General features: G+C 42.2%; 2 protein-coding genes across 2 annotated transcripts; one reads left to right on the top strand and one right to left on the bottom strand.

Moving 5' to 3' along the window:
• Positions 1–196: 196 nt before the first annotated feature.
• Positions 197–5953, bottom strand: LOC134194864 (uncharacterized). The gene is made up of 3 exons (XM_062663845.1): positions 5329–5953; positions 2466–2689; positions 197–587 (listed from the first exon to the last, which is right to left on the bottom strand). Exons 1-3 carry the CDS (start codon positions 5951–5953, stop codon positions 375–377), a joined length of 1062 nt encoding a protein of 353 aa, XP_062519829.1. The 3' UTR covers positions 197–374.
• Positions 5954–6375: 422 nt separating this feature from the next.
• On the top strand, positions 6376–21409 carry LOC134195217 (uncharacterized). The gene is made up of 3 exons (XM_062664218.1): positions 6376–6988; positions 11124–11347; positions 20970–21409. Exons 1-3 carry the CDS (start codon positions 6376–6378, stop codon positions 21183–21185), a joined length of 1053 nt encoding a protein of 350 aa, XP_062520202.1. The 3' UTR covers positions 21186–21409.
• Positions 21410–21490: the final 81 nt, after the last annotated feature.

Genomic DNA, 21490 nt, shown 5'->3' with positions numbered 1-21490 from the left:
CCTCGGGTTACCGCTTAGACGCTGCCATTGACGGTTGAACAGCCTATATACGGTCCTTTCAGTTAAATACAATAAAATACCACGCCCACTCCAACGGTACCCGGTCGAGAAAGATACCAGAGTCCTCTACGCACTAAATTTGAGGTGAGACCGTCGTTTGCTTCACTACAGCGTTCTAATTGGTGACTGCATGAGCTCATGCGACCGTGAATTGTTTACCATTTCTATCAATCTAATTCTCTAAACGGAAAAGAGCCTTTCTTGAGTATACAATCGATAACTTTGTGTACACAGGGCTAGCACACAGCTAGAATTATCGCTAGCCTTCAAAGTTAAAAAGCTAACACAGACGGAAAACATTCTTCAACAGAAATTCAATCACTGTGCTCATAGGTAGAAGTAAAAGTATAATTCCACGGAAAGAGCCAGTCTTGAAACGGATCCCCAGGTACGTTCCGTAAGAGAAAACGAGATGACATATAGTAATCCTTGGCAACTGAAAAGCTGAATTGATGCTCAGCAGAACGTGGTGGCATAAATGTCTCATGCTCCCACAAGTCAGTATTTACCAATATCATCTCTCCCATCTATATCACAAATTCAATTAAACATCAACCATTGCAAATTTGATAATTTTATCATGTATTTTATGTAAATAACTACTATAAAATGTTAGAAAGACTAGTTGAAAGCGTGTTGATATAAAAAGCCATGTACTATTGCTACAAACGTTCTTGTATCATGTCACGTGGGGTTTGCCAGCACTGATTGGTTCATACCTGCAGCGAGTTTAAATCGTTTGTATGATGATACCCTACCGCGTCAAGGGAATCGTGTACCCTACCTTTGTTATGATCAACAGCACAACGCAACTGGTTTCAACATGTACAACGAGCAGATGATTCCATGCTTCTAATTACCGAGTTACTAAACGACCAACGCACCTAGATTGTAGTTGGACTCCGTCTAATTAGTTACAAAAAAAGTAAGATTTGCGTACTCACAGCTCAGAATGAACGGTAATTCAAACCAACCAATGGCCATCCGCCATACAAATCAATTATCCTGCAAGGGCGTAGCGTGGCATGGGCTAGACCAGGCTATAGCCTACTTCCGTTGGTGGGGAGAGGGTCTGGTAAGGTTCCTTTGATGTCTTGGTTCTGCCGACCCCAGCATTCCATGAGACATAAAGACATAACGATGATTTGTTAATTGAGATTAGCGAGCAACTGATGGTAAAGCACTACTACTTAGTATCCGCATGTACAGCGAAGTTTCGCTTCTGTTTCTGCTGCAGGTGCTGCTGGACTCTATAAGCGAGTTCGTTTTCTCTCACAGGTTGGGTGGCTGCCTGCTCTAAGCATGGTAAGAGAAGCGCGCAGCTTGTAGGACAACATACTGTCACTGGCAGGTGAGTTGTTCTTCAGCAGCCACGCAACCTGCGAGAGTAAATGAACTCGCTTATAACAAGAACAAAGTCCGGCTGCACCGGCAGTAGAACAGAAGCGAAAAGTTCGCTGTACATGCGGATACTAACTAATAGTGCGTTCCCATCAGTTGCTCGATTATCTCAATAACAGACCTTCATTATGTCTTTATGCCCCATGGAATGCTGGGGTCGGCAGAACCAAGACATCAAAGGAATCTTACCAGACCCTCTCCCCGCCAACGTAAGTCAAAAAGGGGAAGGAGCTGGCTGTGAGTCCACACAGTTATATAAATAAAGCCCCATCATTTGCAGGCGTGGTCATAACAATTGTGGACTGTAACTACGTGTGAGGACAAAACCTGTAGATAGTATCTAAATACCACCTTTTTCCCAGTCTGGATCTGCCACTGATTCTACAGCATCAAGTCAATAAGGCAATAAAAAGTGGACGTCTCCATAAAAGTGACCGTGTCTCGTAGCATCGTGAAGTAATTCCCCCTTTTCTAGAGGTCACGCTATGCCCCTGTGGTATGAGTGAATCTCCGATATCGTTTGTCATTCCGCCTTGCGTGAGTGGCAGTTAGTTGCGTCAATAATTACCAAGGCAATTATCTCGCTTTTAGCTGCCACTACCCTGGGGGGGAACAAAGATATCCTCGACATGTCCATACCATAACTAGTAAATATAACACTGTTTAGAGACACTCAAGATTTAAACAAAATAAGAAAAACCCTAAAGGCAGCTTAACTGCAAGTGGGACACCTTACCATAAAAGTTTACTTGTCCGTTGCATAAATCAATGCAAAAATTAATTAATTAAATTAGTTACAGTACCAGTTAGTAGTTGGTAGCAAGTAATGTAGTAAAGTACACATTTTAAAACATCATTGCTCAATCAGCAGAACCTGTTTAGTTAAGTTTAAGCACCACTGCAGAAACAAAAAGTATATCTGCATTGTAATCTATTATTGTGACACACAGCCATCTCAGTATGATTATTACCTATATGACTCAACTTATCACAAGCAGCCATACCTTAACATTGACTATAAGTTTATCAAGACAAACACTTTGGCACTCTCGAGCTGGCCAAAAATGCCACTCCTTTTCTCCCAGTAGCTGACCATGCCACGTACCAGACATCTTAACAGTGTCCACATGACGAGAACGACCTTCTAAATTCTTACCCTCAGCAAGTCGACCAATAAAAAACCACAACTGTGATGCATGTGTAGACCAAGGAGCAAAAAAGTATGGATCTGCAAAATAATCAAGCTATAAACCACACAAATACAGGACAGCAAAAGCTCTAAAATATGCACGTAGTTATGCATAGTCCAACGTTATAAATAATGTAAATATTACATTTATAATCTTTTGCAGTTAGCAATCAGCAGTTCACATAATACATTCACATAGATTGCACATATACATCACTAGCTGATTAGCCTGTTGTTCGCTGAACAAATTAATTAGTTAAGATAATTAACAAAATGGACTTCAGTGATGATATAATTCCGTTATTGGGCGGAGACAACACAAACTCCCGGATAATTCATCCAACCAAAAATCTTAAGACCCGGATATGGTCAAAATATCTTGCTCTAACATCCAGGTTAACAAAACAACACCAACACATGGGACACTAAGTTTAAGTGAATAAAGCAACGCCCACACATCTAAAACTATAATTATAAGCATGCAGCAAAGTCTTGTAGTAGAAAAACCTATTTGTATCTACAAATTCGGAGTCACACTGCTCCTGTTTTCACTCTATAATCAGCCTGCAGTTTACAGTTTAGTATAATTGCGTGAAAGTAGTCTGGTGGTGGTACATGAATGCGTTGTGTACACCTGTGCCTGCTTGGACCAATGCATGGTAGTTAGGATTATGGCAAGAAGATCGATAGCCAGAACGATTTTGATCTTCCATTGCAATAATAACAAATGTCTCATTCACTGCTCACTTCCATCGGCTAGTAAGGAATATATTCAATCCGCTGTTCAAAATGCAGGCACTAACAAGTATAGGTTCAATTGCCGGAAAAATCGACCACCACTCGTGACATGTGCATAGGGATTGTACAGTGCCAAAATTCAAAGTCATGCCTCTGTCAAGGCGACAAGAGATTTTACGTGAGATCGACCCCTCGAGAGAGGACCAAACATCCACCAATGGGTGCAGTTAAATCTAGGGTGAGAGAGCAGATGAGCAACAGCTCAATCACCTCTCTCACGGCATCGTTTGAAAGCCTGCTTCAAACACACATACAGTGGCCCATGCACACACACACACACACACACACACACACACACACACACACACACACACACACACACACACACACACACACACACACACACACACACACACACACACACACACACACACACACACACACACACACACACACACACACACACACACACACACACACACACACACACACACACACACACACACACACACACACACACACACACACACACACACACACACACACACACACACACACACACACACACACACACACACACACACACACACACACACACACACACACACACACACACACACACACACACACACACACACACACACACACACACACACACACACACACACACACACACACACACACACACACACACACACACACACACACACACACACACACACACACACACACACACACACACACACACACACACACACACACACACACACACACACACACACACACACACACACACACACACACACACACACACACACACACACACACACACACACACACACACACACACACACACACACACACACACACACACACACACACACACACACACACACACACACACACACACACACACACACACACACACACACACACACACACACACACACACACACACACACACACACACACACACACACACACACACACACACACACACACACACACACACACACACACACACACACACACACACACACACACACACACACACACACACACACACACACACACACACACACACACACACACCTAAATCCTAAATGTCAGGAGCTGTCTCTCAAAGGTCACGCCCCAGCTGTTAAGCTGGGCCCTGTGCACTACTCAGGGAACTCTACGCCCACACTAGCAAATTTCTGAAGCCGGGCCAGGCACTCGCAGGAGCACCGACTTGTGAAGCCAACTGTGGTGTGAGCACCCGAAGTCTCACCAGGACCCCAGTGGCTGATGTCACGTCACAGCCAATGGCCGCTTAGGACTCCAGTCAATGACAAGGTACTCATTTATACTCCCGAGTCAAGAGAAGCAAATATGTGTTAACTTCTTGCTTAAGAAAATTATGCCATAGCTCGCCATCACTTGACTTGAACTTGCAATCCTTTAAGGTCCCGGATGTAAACACTCCATAAGATGACTCTCTAGCCAACTGAGCTAACACACACACACACACACACACACACACACACACACACACACACACACACACACACACACACACACACACACACAACACACACACACACACACACACACACACACACACACACACATACACAACACACACACACACACACACACACACACACACACACACACACACAACACACAACACACACACACACACATACACAACACACACACACACACACACACACACACACACACACACACACACACACACACACACACACACAACACACACACACACACACACACACACACACACAACACACACACACACACACACACACACACACACACACACACACACACACACACACACACACACACACAACACACACACACACACGCGCGCGCGCGCGCGATTTTATATTGTACATCTAGGTAAGTACATTCATCAAATCTAACTTGCAAAATACCTTGCACTGCTTGGTTCAAAACATCAAACATAGACTTGTCATCTGTAATCCAATTAATGTACCATGTGTCGTTCATCACTACTTCATCAGATGCAGCAAAAAATTTTTCGGGTGTTGAATATGGTCCACTCTCAGGATCAAGGCCAGTATACAGAATGTCAAAGAATGAACCAAACACTTTGTCCTTCGTGCCTAATTCTACAGCTCGATAGTACAATTCTCTGTACGTTTGAAGACTCATTTTCTCCAGCCCTTCGACAAACATAGAAATGTTCCAGTGTCTCATTGCATCTGTGACAATGACTGGTCTACCAGTCAAACCATACACTTGCGAGTACTCCTCACATGAAATGTCACTGACTCGACGTACAGAATCGTAGCCCTTACAGTATCCACACTTGTCTGTTTGAAGCATCAAAGCTTTCTGTTTTTCTTCGAAAGTGGCATTCCAGCCTTCGCATTTGCAGGAGTGCTGATCAGTCAGACACGTCAATACATACTCAAAATGATGGAGTGCTGAATATTCCGTGGCAAGCTGGACAAGAAGGGCAATGAGTACGAAAGCCACAGAGACTACAAGCAGAGATAGGGAACGACGGACAGGACGTGTTGCGTCATCAGCCATCGATCTAGGCTCGAGGTCCAGAACAGTAATTTGCAACTTTCCATTGTAGAACAAAATTATTAATACAGTTAAAATTTAAACATTTGGTTTTTGCCGTCAGTGTTTTACAGTTTACTGTCCTAGAGTAGATACGTATTTTCTAACTAACTACATGAATATACATGTACGTTAAAAATTCAGCAACACGTGTGAAATCCCATGCTCCTACACACACGTGACATTCACGTGGTAAAACGAAGGAGGAGTGAGTGCTAACTATACGCATCGGTGATGCTTTGTTGGATTCTTGTAAAAAAATGTGCATTTACCTACTGTGGTTAGGACACTTCTTACACAACACTTTGACCCTAATTGCAATCCGGGCACCGAGATTGCGCAAACACGTTTGGCACTGGACGCTTACCCGTAACCAGCAACACGATATGGTTAGAGAAGCTTGTCTGAGCCGAAGGCTGTCACCTATAGTGGTTGCCGTTGCAAGTTTACTCACTGCTGGTCTTATTTCTTGCTTTCACGATCATTTCTGCTACATTTTCACCTGTCTGACACATCACAATAGACTCTGTTATTGTGATGGCTGGAATGTTAGTCTTGAAACGAAAGAGAAAGCGTTACAAGATCAGAAAGACTTGTGTGGATATTGTAGAGGCTACGAATCAGTGGATCGAGTCAGTGACGTTTCATGTGAGGAGTTCATGCAGGTGTATGGTCTGACTGGAAGACCCGTCATTGTCACCGATGCTATGAAAGACTGGAACGTTTCGGCACTTGTAGAAGGACTGCAGAACATGAGTCTGCAAACGTACAGAAACCTCTACAAAGAAGCTGTAGACTTGGGCACAATAGACGAAGTATTTGGGTCATTTTTTGACATTCTTTCTTCTCCAGCTGACGCTAGCCCTGACAGAGAACGGTACTCAACACCAGAGAAGTTCTTCACAACAGCTGACGATGTGATAATGAATGACACGTGGTATATTAACTGGATAACAAATGAAAAGGCTATCTATGATTATCTGAATCAGGCAGTAAAAGGTGAAATTATATTTTAAATTATATTCTAGATACGTTAGACATTAGTCTTTGTTTCATATTGTTAGTCGACTGAACTAAAAGACTATAAACAATTGCGTGTATCTGGTAAATGTCTTAGAAACTAACATAGTTGATAGGTTGCCATTTGAAAAAATGCGTCGAAGTCAAAGTGCATGTAGAAGTACACAGCAACAGATTGCTTACTTGGTAGCTAAAACTGTAATCTAATTATAACGTGCAGATCAAAGTGATATAGTGTGTGTGTGTGTGTGTGTGTGTGTGTGTGTGTGTGTGTGTGTGTGTGTGTGTGTGTGTGTGTGTGTGTGTGTGTGTGTGTGTGTGTGTGTGTGTGTGTGTGTGTGTGTGTGTGTGTGTGTGTGTGTCTAACAGAACAAGGTCCTCTAAATGTTATATTGCCATAGTCTTACTGATATTTGCAAATTATTAACAGCTATGCTCAGAGCTGTATTATGAACAGTAGCTGAACGAGATACTATTATTTTCAGTGTTTCCAAACTGGACTTAGCCCAATAACCAAAACTTTCTACAACTAGTGTTATAAATGAGCAACCAGATTTCAGGACTTCGTCGCCATGTTTCATATCTTTCTCTTCGGCTCCAGCCTCTGCAACTGATCCAGGATTTGAAATGGCACATAATGTGACTAGGCTGTAATGAGTTCCTCACTGAAGCATCAAAAAGGCAGGACGTCCTTCTAAAACATCAGGATGATACAAGTCACCGGGACGTTTGAAGTTTTCTGCATTACAACGTTGTTCAATTTTAGAGCCCTTGTTGTCAGAAAGGAGATAATGAAAGAGTACGTCGCGTAAAGCATCATGACGTTTGATCCTAAGACTTCGGTTTCCACAACCTAGTAGATGATCTCCAAGGACATTGAGGATGTGCCTACAAGAACACCGGGAAACATTCGGTGGAGGAGGGAAGAGTGGTATACCCAAGAAAGACCCGAATAGCAATCACGAATTCCTTTCTAGACATGGATAGGCCAAGTTTAGGATTTGGGGTTACCCGCGGTGCCATGCTCCAGTGTAAGGAGTTGCAAGAGTACTAAGTCTCGCTTGATCTCTAAGACTACTTACAGATTTCAACTGATGTGTCAAGATGACTTTGAAGCTGACATTGTTTCAAACCAGGGAGTTGTAAATCCGGCCTGACACCGTCAGTCTAAGACATTCTTGAAAAGACAAAGACAATCCTGTTCTCTTGTAAATGAAGTGTACGTAGTAGAAGAAAACTGGGTTAGTTGCATAGCCCACTGTCGACAAGAATTGCAACTACCAAGAAAAGCAGCGACATCATAACAACAGGCAGAACGTAAACCTAACCCTCCAAGGCGAGAAGGGAAGGTAGCTTGGATCCAAGAACAATCAGAAATGGACGAACGAGTAATAAGTTGTAATGAATGTCGCAGATCTAAGTCAAAACGTAATTAGCTGTCCATTAACTCTGCAAAAAGGGGTAACTGGTTAGAGATTACTCAAACGACGTAAGTCCAAGCAACCTTGGAGAAGCTGAAACTCTACTTGAGGATTATCCAGGACAGACAGACAAGATTGAGCTAACAACACCTTGTTTACTCTCTTTCTGAAATAGTTATCAAAATATGACCCCACAATTGGAGCTCCGAGTAATTCCATGCCATTTGACTGTGCATTAACCCTTGTCACTGAAATCTTTCAGAAAAGGATTGGTCACCTGAAGGCCAAAGTATTTCACACTTGGAGGTGTTGACAAACAGACCATATTTATGTCCTTAGCTTCTCCAGCAAAGCTGAAAGAAAAGATCCAACAGCACTTTTTGTCCCAATAAAAAAGTGCCATCATCTAAGTAGCATCTTAGATCGCCCTGCTGCACACCAGCAGATGAAATATTTCTGTGAATACCAAATCTTAGCTCACCTTTGCAATGGTAACACCACTGAGTCTACAGCAACAACTCTGGAAAGTTGTTGGCAAGGCGATATAAAAGTACTTCCGCTGGCATTCGTTAATTGCATTCCTGAAATTTACTTTCAAGCAACAAAAGTCAGTCTTCTCTACACCCAAACTCATTGATGTACTGACGCAACCCATGAGCTGCTGCTTCCACACCATCTGGTATACCAGCTCCTACCTGGCCATATGGAAGAAAAACATCTGGTAAAGAGTCTTTTACAGCAGCACAACAAATCCGACTGGCAATACGACGCAAGACCTTACCCACTGCAAATGGTCTGAAGTCACCAGTATGTTTTCTTAAAGCAGTCAAAGAAGCACCAGAAAGCCATGAAGCAATTCTAGCATCCAGACTTCCTGCTAACATGTTGATCAGCCGAGTAAGATTACCCAAACAAGTTGAAGCAGCAGGAACCACTGTGCCAGAAACTGCGTCAAGAATATGTTGAGCACGAAGTTTTGAGCTTCCGGGGCTGCTTTCCTTGGGAAAGATTTAAGCGCATCTACAATAGCAGCAGAATCAACAACGAATGGTGCACAATGTTTGTCAATCGATGGAGGCAACTCATGTTGAGAATGGCGACATACAAGATCATCCAAGACCTTCATGTCATCAGACGAAGCTCACCCTTCAGAGCCCAAAACTTTCATTGCTACATTATAGCGACCTCTCTAGCTAAGACTAAAGCTTTCCTTGCATTTCTTTGCTTGGTACGTACTTCCAGTAGTATGAGGAAATTTCGACTTTTCATCTAGCCTGCATGGCTTCCTTTCACAGTGAAACTAGATCACCATTCTTCCATTACTCTAACCGCGAACACAGCAATGAACTCGTATGAATACGTTTCTGTCTCCGTCCACGTAGGAAGTGAAGGACAGCTTTTGGAAAATGCAAAGAGGCGAACAAATCCCCAAATACCACTATAACGTGCATATTGAAACTCGGTTGACGAAACCTCAGGCAGTAGAAGTCTCACATAAACTGGGACATGAGCTATAATCGTAACAGGCAAACTGACAATTTCGGACAGCATGGAATGTGATTGCATCATCTGAGTTGAGAAGAATCAAGAATTTCTGCAGCCTTGAAGCCCTCCAATACAACATGAAGGTTTACATACTGAAAACTAGATGTACTGTAACAATAGTGTCTTCAGATGGTGTTTCTTCAGAAAGAGACAACTGTTGATTATAAGGTTGATCTAGAAATGAAGAGCTGTAAAACCATAGAGATGAGCAAGGCTCTACCATAATTCCACCACAACGAGAACGACCACTTCCAGTAGAACGACGACAAAGCTTCCATTTGCGGTGGTAGGCATAAGAGCAGAAATTTGGCGATCAAAACGTTTCGAAAACTAATACTGGAAAACTCACACCTAGTAATGTGCTCACTGTTTATGTGCTGCCATACAGCTGTCTTTCTCATCTCTCACGTGAATATTGCAAATAGCAAGGGCGTAGCGTAACCTCTAGATATGGGGGTAAATTCACTTTTGTTGGCTTTTAGCCTAATTGACTGATACGTTAGAATCCGTGGCAGATCCGGACTGGGCAAAAGGGTGAGCTTTTGGTCCTCTCACGTATTTATACAGTCCACAATTCTTATGATTAAGACTACAAATGATGGGGCTATAGCCCGGTCTAGTGCATGCCACGCTACGCCCCTGGCCGACACATAACTCTGAGAGAAAATTCGCTGCTAATTTAGAACGAGACATTCAGTTACATTTTCATTTGTCTTCGACGAGATATTACTAACAATCAATAATTTAATCAGCCCAGGCAAAGAACGGGATTTGTAGCGGCATAGTTTTTGGGATAGTCGATCCCTGCTAATTTCTCAGAACGGGATATAATTGAACGGGATATAGGTCTGACGAAATTTTTCATGACAATTTAGTCCGGCTGCTAATTCTTCAAAAAGGATTAAAATACATGTGAAATGAGATATACTTCATGACAAATTCTTAGAATGGGATACTCATGCAACAGCATAAATTTGCGTAGAATGTTAAGTAATTAAATTAATTAACTAGCAACTAATAATCTACTCTGCTCGTGCGCAGGCTATTTAGCTATCTAGTACTGTATATTTGATCAAGTTGGTTTATATATTTGTTAGGGCTCTAGATTACTATAGCACTGTTATACGGTAAAATGTTATGCATTGCAGATCCATACTTTTTTGCTCCCTGGTCAACGCATGCTTCGACGTATTATTTTTTTATTGGTCGTCTGGCCGAAGATATGCGTTTACATGGTCGCCGTCGTCATGTGGACAGCATGAAAACGTCGGGCACGTGGCATGGTCAGTTACTTGGAGAAAAGGAGTGGCAACTTTGGCCTGCTCGTGAGTGTCAAAACATCTGCCCTCTAAAGCTGACGATCAACGTTCATGTAAGTAAAGTTACAAGTTGTATATAAAGTGCAGGTTCTGGACCACTTTTAGTGCTTTGGCAAGTTCTCGTGACCACTTACTTCTAGTCGCGCGCTCTATAAAATTAGGCTTTCCAATCGCTTGCATTATCCAGCGCTTCCGTCTGTCTGTCTGTCTGTAATGCGCTGATCGACTCAACGCCGATCTCCGGTCCAGTGGCGGATTTAGGGTAGGGGTTGTGGGGGTTGCAACCCCCCTTTTGTTAGCCTCGGAGTTAAAGCACAAGGTCTTGAAGCCGCACTGTGCTCATTTCCAGTATTAAATTAGAGTAACTGAGCTTATTCCTGACGAAGTGAGACATCTGGCAGCCAAACTCCAGACTCGTGACCAGTTGCGTACGGAATGGTTCACTCAGTACGTAACTGAAAGAATTGAGGCAACAAGGCAGGATATATACAACCTCTTTGACTTCTGGTATCAAGACATTCTGCTACTCGCAGACAGGATTGAATCCGTTGAATCTTTTCCAAGAAAAGCGAACTTACAGCGAAACCGGTAGTCGGAGTCCGATTGACCACTGCAAAGGATCCGTTGCGATACCCCTCCTAGACTCCCTGCTTCTTCAGATGCGCGAACGATCTAATGGTGAGCAAGATAATGTCCGAGCATTGTTGTGTCTTGTGCTTACCCTTCTGGTTCGTTCTGACGTTGACCCAATGGAAAGCGTAGATGGAATATGCACTGGCAAGCCGATCTTCGTATCCATTCCCGAAGTCTCTACGAGGTGAAGTGGGAAGGTGGCAGTCTGTATGTCAAAGCAAATACCAGGAAATGCAAGAAGCAAGGAAAAGAGAGCAAGAGTGCAAGAAGGCCATACCCAACAATTAACCTTCTCCTGGTCTTGGGAGCCTGTGACTCTCGGTTGCACCCGAATGTTCATCGTCTGCTATTAATAGCATGTAGACTGCCTATCACAAGTGCCGAAGCAGAGAGGTCACTTTTTCTACTGAGGAGACTGAAGACATACAATGTCTACCATGGCAGAGGAGCGTCTTGCACACCTATCAGTTATCGCCATGCATTACAAAGACCAGGTACCAGCAGACGAAGTTTGTACAAAGTCATCCACGGAGGTTGTTCATACAGTCTTTGTTTGAGAGAGACATAACTGCACCGTAGTTTCCTTAACATTTATTTAGCAGTAGTCTATGCATGATGCAGTTAGATTCTGTTAAACAGTTTTGATGATTCAGGGAGTATATAACATGACATATTGCTAGAGATATGTTGCCATAGTTTTTGCCATTTACTTTAGCTAAGCTGTAAGAAGCCTGGGCCATTTGCACCTCTAGCAATACAAATGCGTTGACTGAAGTAGGCGTGGTCTATCGAAGTTTGCAACCCCCTCTTTCCAAATATCCTGGATCCGCGCCTGTGGTCGTCGCGAAACTAGGCGGCCTGGTTGAGTTTGGCCGTCCGAGACGAACAGTCGACTCGGGTTTCGAGATTTTGGCGCCTGACTTTGTTTGTTCAATTAACCGAGTATGCGAATGTGGCGTGTTCTCGCCAGGAACTGTAATTGTAAAGCCATCCTCTAGTTCCCAACGGGTACAGTATAGTAGAGTGTAAACTGTGCTGTCTGGAGTGTGTGTAAGATGCATACAGTAAGAGGACGCGTGTATTGTAAGCGCCCAGTAAATTGCTACCGCCCATAGAGCGGGCTAGGACTAGTTGATCTATACAGCAGAGGCGGTGCAAAGTTTTGATAGGGGGTGTACACAAGATCTAGAATTTCAATTTTAACCCAAGACACGTACTAGCTAGTGCAACAAGTTAGTAGCAACGATTACAAGTTACAAATTCAACTTGGCACAACAAATCACCACGATTTGCGACGCACCAATTTTTGACGCGTTTCGGAATCACGGTGATTCCAATGTGACTCCCGCATGATTCTCATTGATTCGTGTCAGCTTGAATCACTGTGACTCTAAAGCACGCGTGGTAAATTAGTGCGTCGCAAATCTTGCCACCTAGGTTAGGAGCGCCAGTGTCGACCAAAATTAGGTTCCATTTGGGGAATCGGGATATGAACTTGAGCTGTATCTTTCTCGTTTACCGTAGCGACTGCACATGGTGATTCACCTGACCTATATAGCTCTCTAGATTGATTACTGTGGCATGCGGCAGCAGCTTCATTCTTCTTGCGGTAGTATAGTGGCATTTCGCTTCCCAGAAACGACATTTGTCTCGTAGCTTCCACGTGGTCTGCGGTCAGTCTCGGGGAAGATTCGTGCTTCCGTTGTGGTTTCTGGAACGTGATGCGCGGTTTTGGTGACATCCTTCGGTTTAGCGTAGACTTGACCTTTTCTACTGTAGTACACCTGTTTTGGCTGCTTCTTTCACCTCCATCGCGATCTGACGTTCTGGAAGGTCAGCAACTGTTCATCTTCTTTCGTCTTCAAAGCAGCTTTGAGCACAGCATCATCTTTGACGGCACACAAAAAGCAAGTGTGCCTATCCCATTTAATATATCTACGCATAGTAGCCATCTGACGTACTCTTGCAACTGCTGTCTATTCCCTGTAAGTGTGAACTCGGAAGTGAGTAATGAAGTAGATGTCACAACAGGTGTGCTCATTATAGCACTAAGAGCTGCTCCAGTTGGACCATACACCAATTATCTTAAATGGTTCCAGTTGCTGATCCGTTGGTCTTACAAGATAATTGGATAATAACCATTGCTCCACCCGTTTGTCTTTGATATGCAAAAGTATTATTTTTCCGTTTCGTTTGTAGGAAGGGCTTAGATAATTTGATGAACAGAAATGCCAGACCTAGCGGTTTCTAACGATACCGAGATCATCGCGGAAGTCCATAAAACAGCGGAGATATTGATAATTTTTAAAGTTCACACTTATGGGGAACAGACAGTAGTTTGCGAGGCGTTTCGTTTAATTTCGCTCAGAATCAAAAACTTTGGTTACCATCTAAGGATCGCTTAATTGGAATCATGATGTCATGGATGAGGCTCGTAGCTTTCGTCCAGTGGCGTAGCCAGGATTATATTTTAACCGAGGCAAGTTGATATAAATTTGCGATTTATATAAATTGTACCTATTAATATCTACAATTTGTCCTAGTGCGCACAATGACATCGACGATAGGCAATTACCCCGAGAGAAGCAGCTTCTGAATGGTAGTCTCTAAGCCAGGAGCTCGGCCATGCTGCGGGCACGCGACAGAAACGGGACTAGGGTGTGATCCAATGTGACTACGCCTACTTCTACTAGAGAGGCAACTGCTTCATTGCCTCATGCCTAGCTACGCCTCAGTCGTCATTTGCCCAAAATTGTCAATGAGTTTGTGTCTACGTTACTCGACTGGTTGGAAGAGTTAAAATTTGGCTTTCGTAAGGGTTTGAAACCGTGCATGCGTGTAGAACAACGTCTTAGCCACACGAAACAGTTATGATCAATCACTTCAATTCGTAGATAAGATACATTAAAATTAGATCAGATAAAGGAAGCCTAAAACGGGAAGGGGCTTCTGTTACATCTATGGTGTCAAAGACTATTATAGTTTTGAGTGCTCCTTGAAAGATCATCGAAGATTATTATTTTGCCAGGAGCGTGACAGTTACGGTCATGGATATCGGAAGTTTACCAGCTCGCAGAAACCAATCTTTTCAAAGCAACGAAGAGACAGTAAAAGGAAAATAGCTGAAGCAAACGATCAGAATCTAATGAAAGCAGTGCAAATATTTTGGACTCGTCAGAACAAGGTATCGAGTCTGCGTGTAAAGAGGTTGCAATGGCTGAAACGTTCATGTCGCTGGAAACAAACTGGTTGTCGATGTTATTGTTGAAAACAAACAGATTCAATTTCGAGTAGACACTGGCGCAGATGTGTCATTGAGGAATGAGAAATCTTGGATAGCGTTGGGAAAACCGAAACTATCCAAGAATACAGAGGGACTCAGAACGCGTCAAGCAACTTGATGTCCTTCAATAGCACTATTTCAAGAACAGTATACGCTTTTGGCCAGCAGTAGCACTTTCTGTTGAAAGATTTTTGCTGTTTCAATATCGGTCAAAGCGTGTTCTAGACACATTCAGCGATAGTTTGGTAATGATCTTGGATGTTGTAGTCAGTCAGTTAGCATTCATGTTGGACCAGATGCTGAACTTATTAAGGCATTTGTTTTCAGAAGACCGCCGATTCATCTTTGGACAAAGAGTGAAGCGGAATTAGATAGATAAAACGAGGTGTTTTGGAACCTGCACGTTGAACAGCTCTATTTGCCTTTTCGACTTTCAAAGTAATCAAGTCATCTGCTGCCGCTAAAATTTGCGGGGACTTCAAGTCTCTTAATCGTTACTTGATAGTCGATCAGCACCCAATTCCGTTTCCAAGTGACTTGTTTAGTGTACTGATTAAACCTATCAGATGCTTACAATCGACTTAGAGTTGATAAGGACAGTCAACGATATCTTGTGATCAATGTGTGTGTGTGTGTGTGTGTGTGTGTGTGTGTGTGTGTGTGTGTGTGTGTGTGTGTGTGTGTGTATGTGTGGTTCAAAAGAGTTTGTCAACAATTCTTTGGCCAAACGTGTTGACAGAGTTCTGGAATGTCGACAACTTTTGTCAGATTTAGGGAACTCTCAGGTGGAACTTCATCTCTTACGCTCTTGTCTTTCTTTGTGCAAAATGATCACTTAATCAGAACAGTTTCACCTGCCAGATTTGACGCTGATCTACGGTCATCGCTCGAGTCCATCATTCATTCCTCAATACCAGACCTCTCCTGGAAACAGGCAACCCTGCCAGTAGGATAGGGTGGTTTGGGCCTTCGTGAATTAACAAGAACAGCACGGGCAGCTTTCTTTGCAAGCTGTAACTCGTCATGTGAGCTGGTTCTTCAACTACTGTCTGGAACGCAACAGTCTGCCATCATCCCCAGCTTATCTCTTGACCGAGGTCGCAGCCTCAAAGGCAGATCAGTCGTAGAAGATCGTCTCCGTACTCTTCTACCGACAGCTAAGATTGACGTTCTTACAACTAGTCAACACCAACTTCAGTCTTTGCTTGACTCCACAATGTGGCACTCAATTAAAGACAACACCAGATTACGTGACCGTGCCCGACTTAACACGATATCCGCACAGCACGTTGGAGCATGGCTGCGGGCGATCCCCAACCCCAACACTGGCCTCGCCATGCCCCATAGAGTTCATCTGGTTAGGCATCCCACTTTTCCCGGCAGATTTGGGTTCCAAGCGCTGTTCCTGTGGACAGATCTTAGATAAATTTGGCGGCCACCTGCTTGGATGTGGCCAGAACAACATAAGAACACGCCGACGTGACGCCTTATGCGATGTTCTTTTTCACGCTTTGCTTGTGGATAATGGCAACTGCCGTAAGGAACAACGCTGCAACACTGATACTTGTGCCAGACAGGGTGATATTTTTCATCCCGACTTTGAACAAGGCCGTGCCACCTATTTTGATGTAACAGCCAGGAACACAATGCAGCCGTCATACGTTACCCAAACAGCTTACAGTGCGGGAAATGCAGCTGCAGCTGGGGAAAGGGAAAAAGACCAACGTCATGAAGCCAGTGTCACATCAACTGGGAGTATTTTCCACCGTCTTGTGTGCGAATCTCTTGGCCTGTGGTCACCACACAATTTGGAAGTATTGAAGACCATCGCACGACGTCTTATCTTTCAAAAGAAATTTGACAGTCAGCCAGGCAGTCAGTAACATACATGAACAACTGTCGGTGAAACTCTGGCTATATAACGCCAAAATGATATTGCATAGACTGGCTTTAGATCGTACAGACATGTTCTTTAGATATTGTGTGTTAGATACCCACGTAAGTGAGTTTATATAAAATATATATATATATATATATATATATAGCTCTGCACCGGCGTTGTTCCAAAGAATTATGGATAAGGTGTTGAGTGGATTGAAAGCAACTGCAACTTATTTTGATGATATCACTATTACAGAGGCCACTGATGAAAAGCACCTTCAAAATCTAACTAATGTTTCAAACCGTTTGCGACAAATGGTTTTCGTTTGAAAAGGAGAATGTCAATTCTTTCAAAAGTCTATTGAGTGCCTTGGACACATCATAGATTCTGAAGGCATTCACCCGTCTGACACTAAAATTCAAGCGATTCTACACATGCCAACCCACGACACGTTTCAGAAGTGAGATAATTTTAGGAGATGGCAAATTACTTCAGCAGATTCTTCTCCCAATGATGTCTGAATATACGGCTCCGTTCATAGAGTTGTCGAGAAACGATGCCCTATGCATTTGAAACGGCAGGAACGAATTTACATCAAGTAACGGCTGATGGCCTTGCCAGTTCTGTAGGTTTGGCTTGCATGTGACGCGAGTGAAAGTCATTTGCTGCTGCTTATTTATTTTTGTTCTGACGGAAAAGAACGGCCAATCGCATATCGTTCTAAAACCTTGTCTAAAGCCGAAAGAAATTATTCTCAGATTGAGAAAGAGGGTCTTCAATTCAATTGTATTTAGTGCTCAAGAATTTAGTGATTATTTGTTGGGAAGAAAATTCATTGTGAGAACTGACCATTGTCCATTGATTACTATTTTAAGAGATACAATTTCAACTAGAGTTATAGTCGTGTAGCATGCAAGGTGGGCTCTGTTGCAGTCACAATATAATTATCAAATTGAATATTAGAAATCTACTAATCATGCATGGCAATGCAGATTGTTTATCTCGCTTACCTTTGGCCGATATAGACTCTAGTCTCGATAATGGAGAGGACAAAATGAAATCATACATTGCTTCTATGGAAATGGAAATGGAAATCCTTACTACTTTCCCAATCCACTATCATCAACTTCTAAAGCATAGTAGAAAGACCGCATTCTTCAAAAGGTTGTTAGGTATGACATATGTGTTCGCCAAGGCTGGTCATACAAACTAAATGATGCAGTAACCATTTGCTTGTTCTGTACATCAACTATCTCTGAGTAATGGAGGTTTGCTAAAGCATGACAATGGGATAAGCGTTGTTGTACTATCTGCAATTTGCCATCTTTTGTTACAACAGCTTCATAGAGCACATGTTGGAGCTGTTCGAATGAAAAACTTGCTCGACGTTACACTGTGCTGCAGTAGACCAAGTTATCGAACCAGGGTTCGTAGATGTGATATGTTATCGAAACAATCTTCCAACAACTCAGTTACATCTTTGGGAGTTTCCTAATTACTCTTGGCAGCGTTTTCATTTGGACTTTAATAGATTGCTTGACCTTTTCAAAATTGGATGTGGTTAATTGCCATTGACGCGCATTCGAAATGGCCAGAAGTTGGTAAAATTCGAATTGGGGCAACAGATACTGCACACAAGCCATTGCCACCTTAATTAGTCGAATGATGGCTCGGTTTGGAATACCTCAACAAGTTGTAACTGATAACGATCCCCAATTCCTGTCGAAAGCATTTCGAGAATTCTGCAAATCAAACGGGATCTTAATCCCCGTATCATCCACAATGTAATGGCCAAGCTGAGCGATTATTCAATCATTCAAGAAGACAGTGCGCAAAGGACTGGAAGAGCAATCTTTTTCGTCTTCGCCTATCCGTACTCTGGAAACATCATTGAAAAGAAACGTGCAAAAGTCACAAGTAAAACAGAAAGAGCTTTATGATCGTAGGTCAAGATCTCGAAAGCCTTTTAAAATTGGAGATGCCGTACTACTTCAACAACAAAAAGGTAAATAATAAACGAGGTGAAAGCCAGCACATGCATGCAGTTACTGGAATTCTTGGCAAAAAGTATTAGTTTGTGAAATTAAATGACCAGGTTACAGAACGGAAAGTACACATTGATCAGCTGCAAGCAAGACCTGGACACGTAAGAAGACAGTTACTGGTTCCTCGGTTTTATGAACGTTTTACGAAAGCATGCAAAGTAACCCTATTAGAGGAATATTTCTAATCACAGCGAACTTCCTGACGAGAGCAGTCTATCAGAAGAAGAGGCCCTATGCGAACCGAGACGGATTTCCACCAGATCTACAAAAGGACAACCTCCTAGACGATATGGTGAATGGGTATATGATTGGAGACAAGTTGAGTTTATTATTACGTTATTTTTAGGAAGAGAGCATATTGTAGTATCTTAGCTAACATATTAATTGTCGTATCTTACTAACTATATATTAATTACCGGTATTTTAACAGTTATTGTATTGACAAGAATTAGCGAGTTGTGCTAATCCACTTTGTGTGTTAACTTCCCTTTTCTTGGCCAATTCTCTGTGTCTCCTCGCTAGTGTATCCTCGCTAAACAATGCAAGTGTTCTCAGTCGCTGCACAATTATTTCATGCAAGCTGGGATGACGGACCTGAGGCGATCAGACTGGCGTTGTTGACAATGGCACTGCTGCACGTCCAATATGAAATTCCAAAATTACCTAAACGATAAACGATGGTCAGCAAGTGTCTAGAGAAGCATCCTCACCGCGTGCAGCCGAGCAGTGTTTTGTGTAATGATTAATCACACGCCTGTTTTTTCCAGTATTGCTACTCTTTAAAAATGCTTTTTGACGACATTTTATATAATATCTTGCCTATGGATAATCAGTTGTTGATTGTAACAATGAGTTTTATGATTTATCTTGAGCAAACACTGAAGTGCATAGATTGTTCTTCCACTGGATAATTCGACTGTGTTACACTTGTTGAGTTTTGTAATGAATTTAATGATTGTTCATTCGTTGCAACATTATTGAGAATAATTTTCCTGTTTAGAAACCCATTGAACTGAAGTTTGTAAAAATATGGGCATAGTTTAGAACAATACAATCATGTGTTATGCCATAATGGCGAAGTGCAGACAAACCCCCTTGGCGAGCTGCACCTGTTATTGCGCACAATTGGAATCTAATTGCATTCTGTTTTACCTAAATCATAACATCTATTTATTTTACTCAACATCGCTGTAGACCGTTGAACTGTTATTTAATTAAGTGCATCTTGAGTACATTGAGAACTGAATGTGCCATGCATGCTCAAAAACGTCCTGTCATGATTCATTATTTTAATTTCTACTTTTCTTGATATGCTTTTTTAGTCTAGACATCCGAGCATACAAGATTTATATATATATATATATATATATATATATATATATAGTTAGTTAGTTAGTTAGTTAGTTAGTTAGTTAGTTAGTTAGTTAGTTAGTTAGTTAGTTAGTTAGTTATTTAGTTAGTATATTTATTAGATATATCCAATTCTCTAGTACAATGACATTCGATAGGTACGGCAAACTACATAAAATGTCAACTAAACTCAAACCTAAACTCTAACTTAAGAAACTAACGTGGGCGTGCCTGGACACGCCTGAGTTCATCATCTAAAATGGAACCACCTTGAACAATGTTCAGTTTTTTCATCATCACACGAGCGTTTAGTTTCTGCAGTGTAACGGAAAACCGACGTCTCCAGTTAGTTAGTTAGTTAGTTAGTTAGTTAGTTAGTTAGTTAGTAGTTAGTTTGACCTAACCATGCTTTACAAAAGCCGGTTGGTGTATCATAACAAATTATACAAACTTTATTAATTTATGAATGTTTCCTGTTGCAGAAGGGAGAAATGATATTTTTTAATGCTGATCTCTGGGAACATGAAACGTCTCTGCCAGCACGGTCTACCGAGCATCAGTTTAGTTTTTCTATTGCCAAAGACTATTTTTTGTCAATTCGTTCTTTGCTGAGATGCCTCCCTGGAGATCCATTCGAGAAATGGCTGGTTCCGTGGCATTACACATTTCATACGTCCACGTCTGTAGAAAACGATTGACTCTCATATTGATTTTTCTGTATTGCTTTTCGAGATGCTTTGTCGATATTGACAAAATAGGTATACTTAACTAAATACGATGAAAATTAACTTTTAAAATACCAAATCATTATCTATTTGCACGATATGCAACTGCATTGTCGCATCATTCTTTTCTCGGCTGTGTATATTTTACTTCAGAGTATTTCGAACAGCTGAAACAAATGCTAACGCTATTTCATGACTAGGCAGATCTTGCACTGCGTATAACGAGGCCGTATGTATCGCGTATACACGTTGTATAATTATGGAGCGCCAACGTGGAC

The sequence above is a fragment of the Corticium candelabrum genome, chromosome 19, assembly GCF_963422355.1.
Source record: "Corticium candelabrum chromosome 19, ooCorCand1.1, whole genome shotgun sequence".
NCBI lineage: Eukaryota > Metazoa > Porifera > Homoscleromorpha > Homosclerophorida > Plakinidae > Corticium > Corticium candelabrum.
This window is presented reverse-complemented; position numbering and strand designations above follow the sequence as displayed.

Excerpts from the sequence above, each read along its gene's own strand:
- LOC134194864 (XM_062663845.1), bottom strand. The coding sequence starts at position 5,953 with ATGGCTGATGACGCAACACGTCCTGTCCGTCGTTCCCTATCTCTGCTT. Across the intron at positions 2,690-5,328 it reads TTTGAACCAAGCAGTGCAAG|ATCCATACTTTTTTGCTCCT; the intron begins GTATTTTGCAAG and ends ATTATTTTGCAG. Across the intron at positions 588-2,465 it reads AACTTATAGTCAATGTTAAG|ATGGGAGAGATGATATTGGT; the intron begins GTATGGCTGCTT and ends TTTGTGATATAG.
- LOC134195217 (XM_062664218.1), top strand. The coding sequence starts at position 6,376 with ATGGTTAGAGAAGCTTGTCTGAGCCGAAGGCTGTCACCTATAGTGGTT. Across the intron at positions 6,989-11,123 it reads TCTGAATCAGGCAGTAAAAG|ATCCATACTTTTTTGCTCCC; the intron begins GTGAAATTATAT and ends TATGCATTGCAG. Across the intron at positions 11,348-20,969 it reads AGCTGACGATCAACGTTCAT|AAGGGAGAAATGATATTTTT; the intron begins GTAAGTAAAGTT and ends TTCCTGTTGCAG.